This window comes from Anopheles bellator, chromosome X, assembly GCF_943735745.2.
Source record: "Anopheles bellator chromosome X, idAnoBellAS_SP24_06.2, whole genome shotgun sequence".
NCBI lineage: Eukaryota > Metazoa > Arthropoda > Insecta > Diptera > Culicidae > Anopheles > Anopheles bellator.
In genome coordinates, this window is record NC_071287.1 from 9,783,269 (window position 1) to 9,796,419 (window position 13,151).

General features: G+C 45.4%; 5 protein-coding genes across 5 annotated transcripts; 3 read left to right on the forward strand and 2 right to left on the reverse strand.

Annotated features, from left to right (window-relative positions):
* Positions 1-234: 234 nt before the first annotated feature.
* LOC131213594 (transmembrane emp24 domain-containing protein 7) lies at positions 235-2,346 on the forward strand. Its single transcript, XM_058207666.1, has 5 exons — positions 235-454; positions 607-859; positions 962-1,072; positions 1,148-1,367; positions 2,149-2,346. The coding sequence occupies exons 2-5, from the start codon at positions 683-685 to the stop codon at positions 2,304-2,306; spliced, it is 666 nt and encodes a 221-aa protein (XP_058063649.1). The 5' UTR covers positions 235-454; positions 607-682; the 3' UTR covers positions 2,307-2,346.
* Positions 2,347-2,484: 138 nt separating this feature from the next.
* On the reverse strand, positions 2,485-3,608 carry LOC131213656 (protein YIPF5 homolog). Its single transcript, XM_058207741.1, has 2 exons — positions 3,529-3,608; positions 2,485-3,407 (listed from the first exon to the last, which is right to left on the reverse strand). Exon 2 carries the CDS (start codon positions 3,403-3,405, stop codon positions 2,617-2,619), a length of 789 nt encoding a protein of 262 aa, XP_058063724.1. The 5' UTR covers positions 3,406-3,407; positions 3,529-3,608; the 3' UTR covers positions 2,485-2,616.
* A 634-nt stretch (positions 3,609-4,242) lies between these two features.
* On the forward strand, positions 4,243-6,507 carry LOC131213570 (uncharacterized). Its single transcript, XM_058207639.1, has 3 exons — positions 4,243-4,432; positions 4,518-5,864; positions 5,933-6,507. The coding sequence occupies exons 1-3, from the start codon at positions 4,243-4,245 to the stop codon at positions 6,343-6,345; spliced, it is 1,950 nt and encodes a 649-aa protein (XP_058063622.1). The 3' UTR covers positions 6,346-6,507.
* A 29-nt stretch (positions 6,508-6,536) lies between these two features.
* LOC131213572 (ragulator complex protein LAMTOR3 homolog) lies at positions 6,537-7,695 on the reverse strand. The gene is made up of 3 exons (XM_058207640.1): positions 7,550-7,695; positions 6,693-7,036; positions 6,537-6,603 (listed from the first exon to the last, which is right to left on the reverse strand). Exons 1-2 carry the CDS (start codon positions 7,591-7,593, stop codon positions 6,706-6,708), a joined length of 375 nt encoding a protein of 124 aa, XP_058063623.1. The 5' UTR covers positions 7,594-7,695; the 3' UTR covers positions 6,537-6,603; positions 6,693-6,705.
* A 1,290-nt stretch (positions 7,696-8,985) lies between these two features.
* Positions 8,986-13,118, forward strand: LOC131213921 (cation-independent mannose-6-phosphate receptor). The gene is made up of 4 exons (XM_058208151.1): positions 8,986-9,777; positions 10,538-12,503; positions 12,613-12,674; positions 12,926-13,118. The coding sequence occupies exons 1-4, from the start codon at positions 9,631-9,633 to the stop codon at positions 13,052-13,054; spliced, it is 2,304 nt and encodes a 767-aa protein (XP_058064134.1). The 5' UTR covers positions 8,986-9,630; the 3' UTR covers positions 13,055-13,118.
* Positions 13,119-13,151: the final 33 nt, after the last annotated feature.

The following is a 13,151-nucleotide window of genomic DNA, read 5'->3' on the forward strand; positions in this document are numbered from 1 at the left end:
TCTTCTACCCATATATTTAAATATTATTAAATAGGATTGGTGCGCTACAATCTTTTGAAAATATTAACCGACTCCTTATCTCGTTTATTCAGAGTAAAGCAAACGGACACTTTGTGCGCACATTGGCAATGAAAACTCTACACAATTTTTTTCTATTTCACACGTCATGAAAACGTCAACCGCGTTGGCATTTGAGCAGCAAGCAAACATAAGTAAGGTTAGCTGTCTACCGCCACCGCCACATCATGCTTACATAAAGCCTGAGCGATATCCAGTGGGTATGCCCTGTACGCCAAAAATAAATTTACGGCGCAAACGGATCGCATCAACGCACCAACTCTATATAAAAAATATGGAGTTGAGCCAAATTAAAGCGTGATTACAGCACATCGAGTGCGGTTGACGTTGCATAGTTTTCGTTGTTTATGTGATTCCACAAATAAAGCAGTTCCGAGTAAGTATCGTCCGGACTCAAAGGTAAGGTCGGTTGTGATAGTAAGCAACTGACTTTATACAAGAGTAGCCTGACCTCGGAAAAAAACTAATGCCGTGTACCGTGGAGAAAATTTATAGTTCAGTTTCAAAAAGGGTGTTTCCTTTCATCAGATATATTTTGTCATAAGTTAAGTTTTCCACCTTGCCATTGGACAGCGGGCTAGTGTGATCGAATCTTCATCTAAAAATGCAAAAAAACAAGCTTTGTCGCCATGATGGCTTACGCTTGGGTGTAGTTTTATTCGCGATATTTATCGTGAAAATAGTAGATAGCGTCGAGCTGACTTTCGAGCTTCCGGATAACTCCCGAGAATGTTTTCACGAGGAAATACGGAAGGACCAGACTGCAACACTGGAGTTTCAGGTGAATATACGGAATTCGCTGAATGAATGATGAATTCGGTCAATGTGCTTGATTCGTAAGTTGTTACGTGTCCCGATGATTTTCTATTAATGCTCGTGGCAGGTGGTTAGCGGTGGTAGCTATGATGTGGATGTAACTCTGGAAAGTCCCACTGGCGAAGTAATATATCGTCAAATAAAGACACAATTCGACAACAACCAATTCGTTGCCACGGTGAGTACGCGACAGTGCAACGGCTTGTTGAGCCTGAAAGATCACCTAGCTTTCATTAAATTATCTCCATCACAGGCTACCGGCATCTACACTGCGTGCTTCAGTAATGAATTTTCAACCTTTTCACACAAAATTGTGTACATGGATTTCCAAGTTGGAGAAGAACAACCGCTGCCGGGTATTGAAGAACACACAACGGTTCTGACGCAATTGGAAACATCTGCACAGGAAATACACAAGGCATTGAACGCCATTCTCGATTACCAAACACATCATAGGCTTCGCGAAGCTCAAGGTAAGAACAGTAGCTAATGATATTTTTGCAGCTATTGACCGCCCTTGCAGCTTCGCCGATACCGATAACGGTGCCGCTATTGACCTCTGCATATCCTTCTGAGTGTCATTTACTATGCTGCTGATGACCTAAAATTGTTTTTACGTGTCTAACCCTTCGGATTGTGTTTATTTCCAAACATTGCTTAAACGCTTTGAACGCTCGAGTACGCTTGCGTTGTGTGGCATCCGCATTATTAATGCTGGATCAACTCCCACGCCGCGGAGCAACTACCACTTTATAAAAGGCGCTGCCTTCTACTTGGACTACGTTCACTCGAACATCGTAGACGGTCCGCTCAGGAAGTGCTCGCATTTAAGATCTTGACTTCACGTATTGACTCGCCAACACTCCTTTCTCAACTTAACTGTTCTGCTCCTGTGAGATGTTTGAGACGACGACCTAACCCGGAACTCAGAATTGACGCGCGGTCATCCCTCGCCGGACATAATGATCCGTTGCTAGCTAATAACTTTTCGTCGTTTCTTGAAATTACTCTTGATCTATTACTTCAACATGTCCCTCGATCAGTGTCGCGATATTTATGCTTTCATTCATTCTTTTCAAATGTTTCGTCCATGCTACTGTCGTCTGTTTCCCACTAAATAACGGTTACCAGCTTCGGAGTTGTGATTAGTTCTTTTTCTAATGTATTAATTTATATTGATTATTGTCAATTAGGCTAAGTTGCCCGTTGACTGTTTTTTGTATTAATAAATAATATTTTTTTTTTGCATTGCAGGTCGGAAAAGAGCCGAAGATTTGAACGAACGTGTTTTGTGGTGGTCTCTCACGGAAACGGCTGCGATTCTGTTGATAGCAATCGGACAAGTGCTTGTGTTAAGAAATTTCTTTTCCGAAAAAAAACCAAGCCAAATGAACTATCAAGTAATGAAATGAAATCTATAATTGTATGTAATAACGAAATAAAACTATTGTGTACAGCTAGATGGTTCTGAGCTAAGGTTGCTTGATTTTCTTGGGCTGTGCCAACACAGGCACCCGAACAAAAAATATAATGTGCGCAAACAATTGATATTGGTTTAAACAAGACTTCCGCACGGTTGGTTTTAGTTAATGACATTTCTTTATTTATTCCATACAATTTTGCATACTATACTTTAAAAACATCCTTCAATAGGTTGACAAAACACGTCGTTAGCAGGATCAGGGATTATTCGTCTGTGGGAGTATCTACCGAGTAAGCGGCTTAAAATAGTACTAAAAGGGAGAAAATGGCATACAACAGAGCGCAGGGATACGCCAATAAGTAACGCTGATGGGGATCGCCTGTCATCAGGCAGAACATCTTGCTAGAGTTCATGCTCGCCAAAGCAATTGCGGCACCGGTAATCACCACACCGTAGAAATTGTTCAATGGAATCATAACGGACACGATGGACAGGCAAACTATAGGCAGCATACTGTAGCCGAGCACGCTGGCAATGCCAGAAATGCTGACGAACGATTCCACCAAGTGGCCCATTAAGTATATCAAACAGTACATAACTACGACCGAAATCGCCGACAGACCGTAGATGTAACCGAATTGAGCTTTGCTGTTTGATATTGATAAGCATGCGGCTAATACCAGCAAGAGCAAAATTGGACCGGCTAAATCACTTTCCTTGAACAAATAGTCTGTCGTATCTTTGAAGCTCGTCGCATGGAAAGGATTCAGCACAGCGAGAGATTTTTGGAGAATGCGTTGTGGGTAGATTTCCAGCTCATCCAATAGCGGTGCTTCGTCGAACTCGGACTCACCAATGTGGGCGCTCTGCCCCGGTACTGATTGTTCGTACGGCAGCGTACTGTTGATTGTGTGTAGCGGGTACGGTTGCATATACTGTCCAGGCTGGTACATGCCGGGTGTGTAGAAGGTCGTGCTTTGGTCAAACGTTTGAAAGTCGAGAACTTGAGATTTGTCGGGAAAGCCACCGTAGCCTGGTTGTGTACCGCTCGACTCCTGCCAGAAGCTATCAGTCGATTGATTATCCATTACTGTGGCGAAAAAACATATTTCTTGAATTTATAACAATAGGTACCGAAACACAGGCGCAAAGCCTTATATGAGTGAAACGGCACGGCTCAACGTAATTGGATGTGGTCAACAAATACTAACCGGTTGGCAGAAAACTCGTGCCGTGTAAGCAAACTACTCAGGGGAAAACAAGGGTCCAATCTAAAATGATTCGTAACAAGAGTATTCATGCAACAACACGCAACACGTATTTTTACACGCAAAAATTTGACAGCCACTGGTTTATATCTACCAGTTTAAGAGTCTAAATAAAATTCTGCCAGTGCGTTTGGTATTTGACAAAAGAATTGTTAAATACTTATTAACATATCTTACTTATTCCAGGACTCTGCACAAATCTTGAATACGGCTTTAAATTGTAGACACGAGCCCACCTGAAGTTGCAAAAGTTGCGGATTTTTTTACTTATAGCTTACGAAAATTGAACATTTCATTAGAAAGTATATCAATATAATGATCGCACAGTTGTTAAATATGACTTACATATGGCACCAAATAAATATTAAATTTTTTATAGTCTACTATACTATTGAGTGACTTTGCTGTATTCGGAGAGCTCGGGAAACACGGGGCTTCTCTATGGAATGTTGTTAATTTTCGATTCAAATGAACCTTGCCAACTGAAAAGATTTTATTTTGACACTGCTTGTCAGTTGCAGGTTGTTTCCCAGCGTTTTGTAAACCAACGCCAGCGTCACTTGCGGCGATTCATTTTAAAACGGACAAGTAGCGATCAGGTTGAGGAGGGCTGTAAAGTAAAAAGTTACTGTACTGATACACCTCCATTCGATAGTGATGATGTATGACCAAGAAACGGATGATCGAGGCTATTTTGTGTACAAAAACCGGTACAATGGAAAGCAGGAACAGGACAATCCGAACCTTCTACTAACTCTTCGAACGATCAACGAGAAGCACGCAGCTTCACGGTACAGCACCTATCGTTGCGCCAGCAAGTTATATGATTTACAGAAAGCTCTGAACAGTAAGTACCGATCGTATTCCTCAAATAGAAAAGCTAGCCATTTCTAGCAGTTATCAGCTTTATTTTCTGTGCATATTCCACACAGCTTCGACAATTCCATTTGAGATGGTTTGCTCGATTTTAAAACATCACCAGTTAAACCTTATCGACAGCGCACCATCAGTGAAACCAGCTCAACTTACGGCTGCCATTCACGACATTTTTTACGCTGCAAACCAAGTAGGGCGCTTTGAAGAGTTGTCATCGGTCCCGAACACAGAAACAGCCATCGCACTATTGGTTAGCTTCTTTTGGGCCGTCTTTGATCCTCGCCGAACTACACCGATCTCTGTCCTCGAGCTACACCAAACGTTTTTGCTACTGTGCGATCATGTGACTGTTCAGGAGATGATATGGCATAATTTTCTTTTAACGAGCGATCACAATTTATGTGTGTCGCGACATCGTTTTGAAATCATGCTCGGAGTGTTGTCGAAAATTCTGGCCTTTATTGGCGAACCGGATCACCTTCGCCCGACGATGGTACAGCAAATTACTAACGAATGTTTCGCCAACTATCCCGGAACTATCGGGCTGAACGAGTATCAGTTTTCTTGTTTGTGGAAATTATCGTCGCTATTCTCCTACTACGCCAACGTAGTTTCGCTGGGCAGACGGCTGCGTGAATCTGAGAACGTATTTCATGGTATACAATGCACCGCTTGCCACTTTCCAATTCGTGGACTCCGCTTCCAGTGCCAGCGATGTCTTGGGGTGTCGTTGTGCATCGAATGTTTTACGGCCGGGTACACTAACAAGCGGCACGTGATGACACATAAAATTTTCGAAATTAGCAGCGCCGAGAGAAACGAACGCTCGCGATGTGGTGTCTGGTTTACGTTGATAGGGCAGTGGCTGGCAAGCAAGGAGAAGGTCCTACGTGAACCGAATCCATCGACGTTCGATACAATCGGTTCGAAGCTGATTGACACTAAGTCTGTGGAGTTGATAGAGTCGACGGAACAGTCAGAGGACAAAGTAGGTGCGACAGAAACGATACTGCCAGGAAATTCTGTATCCCGTGTTGTTAGCTCTACGTTGACCCGCAATTTGAGCGGGTTTAGCGCGGACGAGTGTGCTGATTTCAGCAATGTAAAGCAGAAACAATTACTCACGAAACTGATGAGCGTAACTAATGCGATGGAAGAACAATCTGAACATTACACAAAACTGATAACAGAATTAAGAAAGGAGTTGACGGTTGACGAACAGCAGCGGACAGCCGGGATTTACGCCTGCATCGACGATTATGTTCGCAGTCTCGCAGACAATCTTGTGCAGTTAAAACGGATCAATGCGCAAATGAAAGGAAGAATTCCACCGAGTTGTAGTACGCCTTATCGACACGGTGGCAGCAATGGCACCGTTGTTCGTCTTTGTGAATTGGGCAACGGTAAGCACTTGTCTGGCGTTTGTTCTTAATTCTTTGTAACATCTGCGTCAACATTTATAACTTTTCAGCCACTGAAACGGAAACCCGCAAATCAAAGCGCGTTAACACAAAGCTGAGCAGGACAGAGTTTTCGATTCGCGATATCAGCACCTGGTTTCACATCGATCAACCCATGGCAAGCAATGAGAGGGAAAAAACACCTTGTACCGCAGCTTCAAATGAAACTTCCTCAGTTGATGGTAACCAAACGGTGGTCATAAATCGCCCCGTTGACGAACTTCCGCGGTGCACCGGACGCCAGAAAATTGATACGGATCTGGTGAACTTTCGGGATTTGCTACTGAATGTGCGCGAAATTATTGACGACTTGTACAGCGACAATGCTGAGCTGGCCCACACGACGCAGCAAATCGAGATAGCGCTTGATAGAATCATCGCAGACGAGGAGCTAAAGCAAACGAACTATGACGATCATGATTAGGTTGCTTAATAACATAAATAATTGTATATGCAAAGATGTTTGGCATCTTACTCCGCGTGCCGGGACGGGTTACTATTCGATATAACAGCACGTGATTGGTCCTTTCATTATTGATTTTGCCAGTAGCTTATCATCTGCGTTGGAGGTTTTTATCCTGCCAACGTTAACTTTGATCTGCTGTCATCGTTTTTGGTGACCATGCAAGTTTGCAACATATGTTTTATTTTTCATTTAGCATTTATTAACTCGCAAAGTAATCTAAAAATGAACAATGTAAAAAGCAAAAACACATATAAATGAAATAAATGAAATTACCGTGATGATGAATTTACGAAGAAATCGCTTACCACATGTTCCGTCTCACGTTTCAGTAACGGCAGCTTTTACCTCGTCCAGCATGGTCTCGACCTGCTGATCGAGGGCAAGAATATGGCCGATATTGCAACTTTCAGTGCCTATGAAGGTTACTAAGAGCGGCAACTTGTTCATCTGCACCACTTGGTAACCGGTGTAGATAGAGATAATGTTCCGGTTTCGTCCCAGCCCCAGTTTGTTCGATTGCTCCGTTGCCATTGCGAAGGTAGTGTGAAACGCCGGTCGCATTATCATTCCAACCGATTTATCGTCACCAACCCGCATTAGCGGCACTCCATCTCGGTCCGTGATTATGATGCAATTGAGACCAGTGACTCTATTGAAACGGGATAAAGAATGAAAAAATAAAGTGTCCGAAGTGCAAGCGTATTCCGAACATTCAGCACAAAATCTATGAGTTAACATGTCCAACATGTCAACATACAATGAAGCTGACTGTTGGTGCTGAATGTGGACGATACCTAAGCAGAAAGAAAGAACATGGTAAATATGTCGAACATATGGCTGTTCATTATTTCGCTAAGCAGGATCATATTTTGCTTGTTTTCTCGCCTCAAGACTATGGAGATGACAGCAACTACTGCCTTCTTAGAAGAGAGATTCGATACAAAACTAAAATCGCGTCAAGTGAGATTTTTGTTGTATTGTCTGTGCCGTTATTCATATTTGATGAGTTCCGTATCCCACCGACGGCGTCGATCGGATATCTACGAGGGCGGCAGTTGCTGCCTTTATCAGCCGTTTTCTAACTCTACAAATGGATCGGGGATCGGATAATGGCGCAGAAATTCCGAATCGGTTTCACTTTTCGCGGTCCTTTTGTTCTTACCGTTTCAGGATTGTGAGGAAAAACCTTTTCACATCATCGGTCATGATCGGATTGGCGATAGGACCGGATTACAGTAGTTTCGAATTGATTATGTCTTATCACGCAAAATGAATTGGTACGTCGATCGAACATCAGTGTGTTTCTGTATTCTGTGGCACAAGGCACACCAACTGACAACCAACGAAGACGTTTAATGCTCTGTTTGTCAATATTTACTTTGGTGTCACGTTGCGTCATTCACACTGCTAGTCGTTACTATAGCAACAGTTACAGTTCATCAAAATTGCAAACGATACGTTCAACTCCGATGAACGCACCGGCAAACTACGGTATAACCCGATACTGATGCCGTCGGCCTTATGATTATTGTGACATTCGCCGAGTTTTTGTTTATTTCGTTGCTAATTTAACAAAACAAGTGTTTTTAGTTTACGTTCAGATTGTATTTCATATGGTGGTCTTTCATTTTCAGAATTTAAAATTTTCACACAAGTTCAATGGAGCGTCTACAAACCACACTGTCGGATTTCAACATGCTAAGATGCTAACATTTTAGCTAAAACGAAGACGTTTGTCTCACCGTGTAAGGCAAGAGGCGTCCCGGTAAAAACCACAGTTTGATCATTGGAAGTTATTCAATGAACCCCCTAATCTTAACGTTGCTCAGCGACCGATCCACTATGCTCAAACCAACCTCGTCTGCGATTAACATGGAGTACAAATGAAATCCCGATGGAAATCCATGGAGTGAAAATAAGCATGCGTTGGTCGTAGTAGACCTCTAAGTCCCGCACAGCCTAGCCAATCGCAATAGCAACAGCCGAGGTGATCTGTGGTCGGCATTTGAAGAATATATTGAAGGCGAGCAATGGAAGATGCCTACGGGTACTATTATCGATTGTTGCCGCACTCAGGAACTGGTAGCGAAATTGTGTCAATCCATGCGTAACTTTTTTAAAAGAAGCACATTATCGGCGCGCGGGCTCCTGATTAGCATCAGGCAGTGTACCACTCCGCGAAACCGATGACACAGCGTGGCAGGGCGGGATTTCTTTGTGCGCGCGCCTGCGCCTGCGCCCTGCCGGGGCTCGCGTTGCAATAATGCGCTGTCACCACCGCTCGGCACGATATAGGATCGAAAATACAATTGTAAACATATTTAGCAGCGCGCTGTTTGGTTCGCGACGGCGCCCTCGCCCAAGGGCCGCCAAGCAGCAGCGGTTGGACTCGTTCTGGCTACGGCCGACAGCAGGCATTATGTGGACCTGAAGTGATAAGAAGCGATTCGTCGGTGTACGCCGCGTGCAGGTGTAGTCGGGTGGTTGGGGTTCTGCGCACATTGCGAGATATACACGACTGTGTTTACCTTCACCCAACCAGCTGACTGTCGTGAGTCACAAGCATTTTCTTTATTCCGTCGCTGTGCACAGAGCCGAGCGTCGGTGGAAACGACGAAGGACATTCCGCACGCACTCTCGGAACGAGGACGACCATCCATTTCTTGAGGGATCACACGTGTATCGCGGTTCACCGATCTCTGATTTCGTTGTTGCGTGTTTCGATCGACATTTTTGTCACCGTCTGAACAGTGTAAACGTGTATTGAGTAGTGTCCCCAAAACACCGGTTCCAAACTCGTGCATTGGCACGCAGTTGGCACCGCATTGGACTTGGTTTGCAGCAGGCAACAAGGAAATACGAACTAACCGTTGACCGACCGCTTAGAATAGCTGTGGAACTAAAGAGAAAGGAACACATTCAAATCGCACCCTTTTCGCAATACGCTGGTAGTGTGCTGTGTGCTGTGCGGCCTGTATCTTATTTTCGTAGTATTGCGTCGTAACGATATTGACAGGTGGGCGCGCATTTCACCTGCTTCGCTGGTTCGAGTTCCGGTGCTCCGATAAGTGAAAGATAGCGAACCCCTCTATTCGGGGGTAGAATCATCCCGGCGATAGTGGACCGCAAACTGGACTGTCAACTGGAACCGGTGTTCTTGGTGGACATGTGTGTCAGCAACTGCTTGCAAGACAGGCATCACTCGGCCTAGCTTAGCAGACTAGAAAACCTCCGATCCGACGAATGATGGACAACAACGTGAGCGAGGGCCGAAGAAAATGGAAGATGATGGCACGCCTCACCACTCTAGTCACGGCCTTGCTGCTGGTAGAACTGCTGACAGTCTCAGTGCCGACCGCGGAGACAGTATCGGTCGGTTCTTCGAAGTTGGTAGGTACCTGTATGCTTCGGTTTAGTCTGCTGTGCTTCTTTTGCAATCGTTGTGATGGCTGGCTAACAAAATGAATCTAAATTTTGAACGATATCTTCAGTATGTTTAATTTGATAATGATAGTATATAATGATTGATTGATGATAATGATTGTAAAAATGACTCTTAGATCGTGTATGATATGCCCATGATCGTGTGCCCAGATTTTTGTCTATCTCGCAATGGCGAACGTAGACATCTAATAACAACTCGTTGATTGCCGTACAGTTACAGTCGCCTGAGACGGTTTGATAGTTTTAAAATAATTTCGTTTGCAAAACGTTCGCTTAAACAAATGCGTTTGCATCTTTTTTGTATGAAATTTACCCCAAACTTTTTACGTTGTAGTGTTGAAATTATGCAAAAGTTCCTTATTTTTTTTTAAAGTCTGAACCGATAACACTGCACCGATTAGATAGATAAACGAATAGATTTTTTATATCACGCGTCCACTAGAATGCTCCGGATGGTGACATTTTAGTATTGATATACTCGTGGTCTTGGTGAAGACACAAGATGCTACACGAATGAAATACTCCAACCCAATGTGCAGGTTCGAAATGCTGAGTGGGAATCACAGGTCGTCTCCCAGAAGTTGTCAATAGGACTGTTTCAATTTCCAAACGCGTCCTAGAGAAAGCTAAACCATTTGCTAAACCAAACCAAAAATGAGCATAAACTAATTACGGTTGTATTCTTGCGTTCTGCTTTCGACCCTAGCTCGTGAATGGAACCGACTGCAAGCTCGTCGAGCCAATGTACAACGTGACGTTCGACTTTCACGATCTCAGCTCTGACCTCAGCCATCATGTGATTTCCGACCGAAACGAACGTTTTGTGTTCAACGTGTGTGGTGAGCGCCGGCCGTCCGCCTACCTTATCCGTCCAACTGGCAATACGACACTTGGTGACAGGGCCGATTTGCGGCTTGAGGACGGTCGGTTGCAGTTTAGCTTTGTCGGTGATCCCTGCGGGGCGAGCGGGCAACGCTACTCGCTTGATCTCATCCTGCTGTGCAGTTACGACCGAGCTAGCTCCGAACTGAGCGTCATCCCATATTCATCCGACCAGTGTCGTTACTTCATCTTCTGGACCACGCCTCATGCCTGTTTGCCGTTGCCGAAAGAGTTACGCGACGCACACTGCACCGTGACGGACACGACAAGCGGGCATACCTACAACTTCAGTCCACTGGCCAACGTCAACCATCTTGTACCAGATGGACACGGATCAGAGTTCCTGGTGGCCGCATGTCGCCCTGTCCACTACGGTCACCTAGCCATGTGTCCTCCGGGCAGCGGGGTTTGCTTCGTAAACAGCACCGAACCGGACATTCGGCAACGGTACCTCGACTATGGCCAAATGGTGGCCAACCCGACGCTGAAGGACGGCCAGCTCGTGATGGAGTTGCGCTCGGCCACCCAACAGTGTGGCGATTCGCGGATTGTCTTTGAGTGCGGGGTAGAAACAGGTAACGAGGGTCCACAGTACGTTGGCAAGAAGGGCTGCACTTACCAGTTCCGGTGGTCCACGTCATTGGCGTGCGCTCGTAGTCAACGCCCTTGTTCGGTGTCTAATCCGACTACCGGTACTGTGCACGATTTGGGATCGTTGGCTGAACGAGTGTATGTCCTGACAGAAGCTAATCGCACGTATGAAGTGGCCGTTTGCCGTATGCCACAGACGGTCACGCGGTGTCCTTCCGGTTCCGGTGCATGTGAGATCTCCGGGGCACAGTCGATCAGCTTCGGAGACGTTAACGACGAGCTACAGTTCGGCACGACGGGTGCACCGTTCTTGCTGTACCAATCGGGTGCCATGTGTCGCGGTGACCAGCGTTGGACGACGAAGCTCGAGTTTATCTGCGAAACAGATTTAACTGAGGCCGACGGTGGTATGGTGGCGCCGCGTGTTGTAGAGAGCGGCGAGGCGGCCAACTGTAAGATGGTGGTGCAGTTTGAAACCGTGCTCGTGTGTGAACCGCCGATGAAATGTTTGGCGTATAATCGCACCTCCGACGAGTACATCGACTTAACACCGCTCGCCAACTCCGTCGCCAACTACGAGGCACGGTTGGGCTCTACGGTAAACACTTCCGCAGCGCACCGTAAGTACTTTCTCAACGTTTGCCGGCCGCTTGTTCCTCAGTACGGATTGAGCTGCAGGGGGGGAGCGTCAGCTTGTGAGGCCATCTTTGACGGTACGACGTTCCGCAACGAGACAACTCTCGGTTTTCCCGACATTTCGCTCATGGTGGCTGACGATGCGGTGCTGATGAGGTATCTGCGAGGCGATCGTTGCACCAGCGACCCACACACCAACTCGTCGTCGACCGTTGCGTTCCGCTGCTTGCCGAAAGCCGGTTTTGGCCAGCCTGAGCTGCGCGAAGTTGAGCCTGAGTGTCACTATCGGTTCGATTGGGACACGGCTATTGTTTGTCCTCCCACGACCGCAGTCCGATTCGAGAAGAGCCACTGTAGCTTTACGAACGACGCAACCGGTGGTCATTTGTCGCTGAAGGAGGCTCTCGAAAGTGACACCGTCAAAGGGTCTTCCGCGAATAATTCCCTATACCTTGACGCATTCTGTAGCGGTGAACACGATGGCTTCGGTGCGTGGCTCGATTACAGCTTGGGTGCGTTGCGCATTAGCACGTCCGCTGCGTCCGGCGTGGGCTCGACCAGTGGTAAGTCATAGAAACACCCTTTGGGGTCGCTGAGCAGAAATCATTCTATCTTATCAACATACACTTTCTTCGCTTCCTTCTTGGTATGTTTATCGTCCATCAACAACAGCGACCATAAACTACAACCTAACACTGCTGTGTAGAGACGAACGTGCGCTTCAATCAATTACGGTAAGTGTTTGATTTATTTGCTAGCCTAATTCGCATGTTACCGTCGGCTCTCATTGTGACTTGGGCTGTAATGGCAAACAAACGTGAAATGGAATTTGAGGACCCTATGTTTATTCACAGGATTTATAAAAATGCCCAAAGATAAAAGAACAGATTCCACATGCGATAAAACTCGATGATCATATGAATGATGAAATAACGAATGACTTGATGCAATGAACATTCGTAAACCATTCTAACATTCTTTCCAGGTCCAATCTACGAGTACAATCTTCGAAAAAAAGTTACGATATTCGGGGAACTTTTTGCATCTCTTTTTATGTGGTTATGGTAGCCATTTTCCGAATGACCAAGGGTATCTTCGCTCGCTTACATTCTAGTTCATTCATATCAAAGAGGGTAAATATCCCGAATTCGAGTTTGAGATTAAAGAGCTTACGTTAGAAGTGCAATTACTAATAGTGGTGGTATAGTTCT

Coding starts and splice junctions, on each gene's coding strand:
- LOC131213594 (XM_058207666.1), top strand. CDS start 683: ATGCAAAAAAACAAGCTTTGTCGCCATGATGGCTTACGCTTGGGTGTA. Junction 860..961: donor CTGCAACACTGGAGTTTCAG/GTGAATATACGG, acceptor TGCTCGTGGCAG/GTGGTTAGCGGTGGTAGCTA. Junction 1,073..1,147: donor ACAACCAATTCGTTGCCACG/GTGAGTACGCGA, acceptor TCTCCATCACAG/GCTACCGGCATCTACACTGC.
- LOC131213656 (XM_058207741.1), bottom strand. CDS start 3,405: ATGGATAATCAATCGACTGATAGCTTCTGGCAGGAGTCGAGCGGTACA.
- LOC131213570 (XM_058207639.1), top strand. CDS start 4,243: ATGATGTATGACCAAGAAACGGATGATCGAGGCTATTTTGTGTACAAA. Junction 4,433..4,517: donor TTTACAGAAAGCTCTGAACA/GTAAGTACCGAT, acceptor TATTCCACACAG/CTTCGACAATTCCATTTGAG. Junction 5,865..5,932: donor TCTTTGTGAATTGGGCAACG/GTAAGCACTTGT, acceptor ATAACTTTTCAG/CCACTGAAACGGAAACCCGC.
- LOC131213572 (XM_058207640.1), bottom strand. CDS start 7,593: ATGACCGATGATGTGAAAAGGTTTTTCCTCACAATCCTGAAACG. Junction 7,037..7,549: donor TTCCTCACAATCCTGAAACG/GTAAGAACAAAA, acceptor CCGTTTCAATAG/AGTCACTGGTCTCAATTGCA.
- LOC131213921 (XM_058208151.1), top strand. CDS start 9,631: ATGATGGACAACAACGTGAGCGAGGGCCGAAGAAAATGGAAGATGATG. Junction 9,778..10,537: donor CGGTCGGTTCTTCGAAGTTG/GTAGGTACCTGT, acceptor TTTCGACCCTAG/CTCGTGAATGGAACCGACTG. Junction 12,504..12,612: donor CGGCGTGGGCTCGACCAGTG/GTAAGTCATAGA, acceptor CATCAACAACAG/CGACCATAAACTACAACCTA.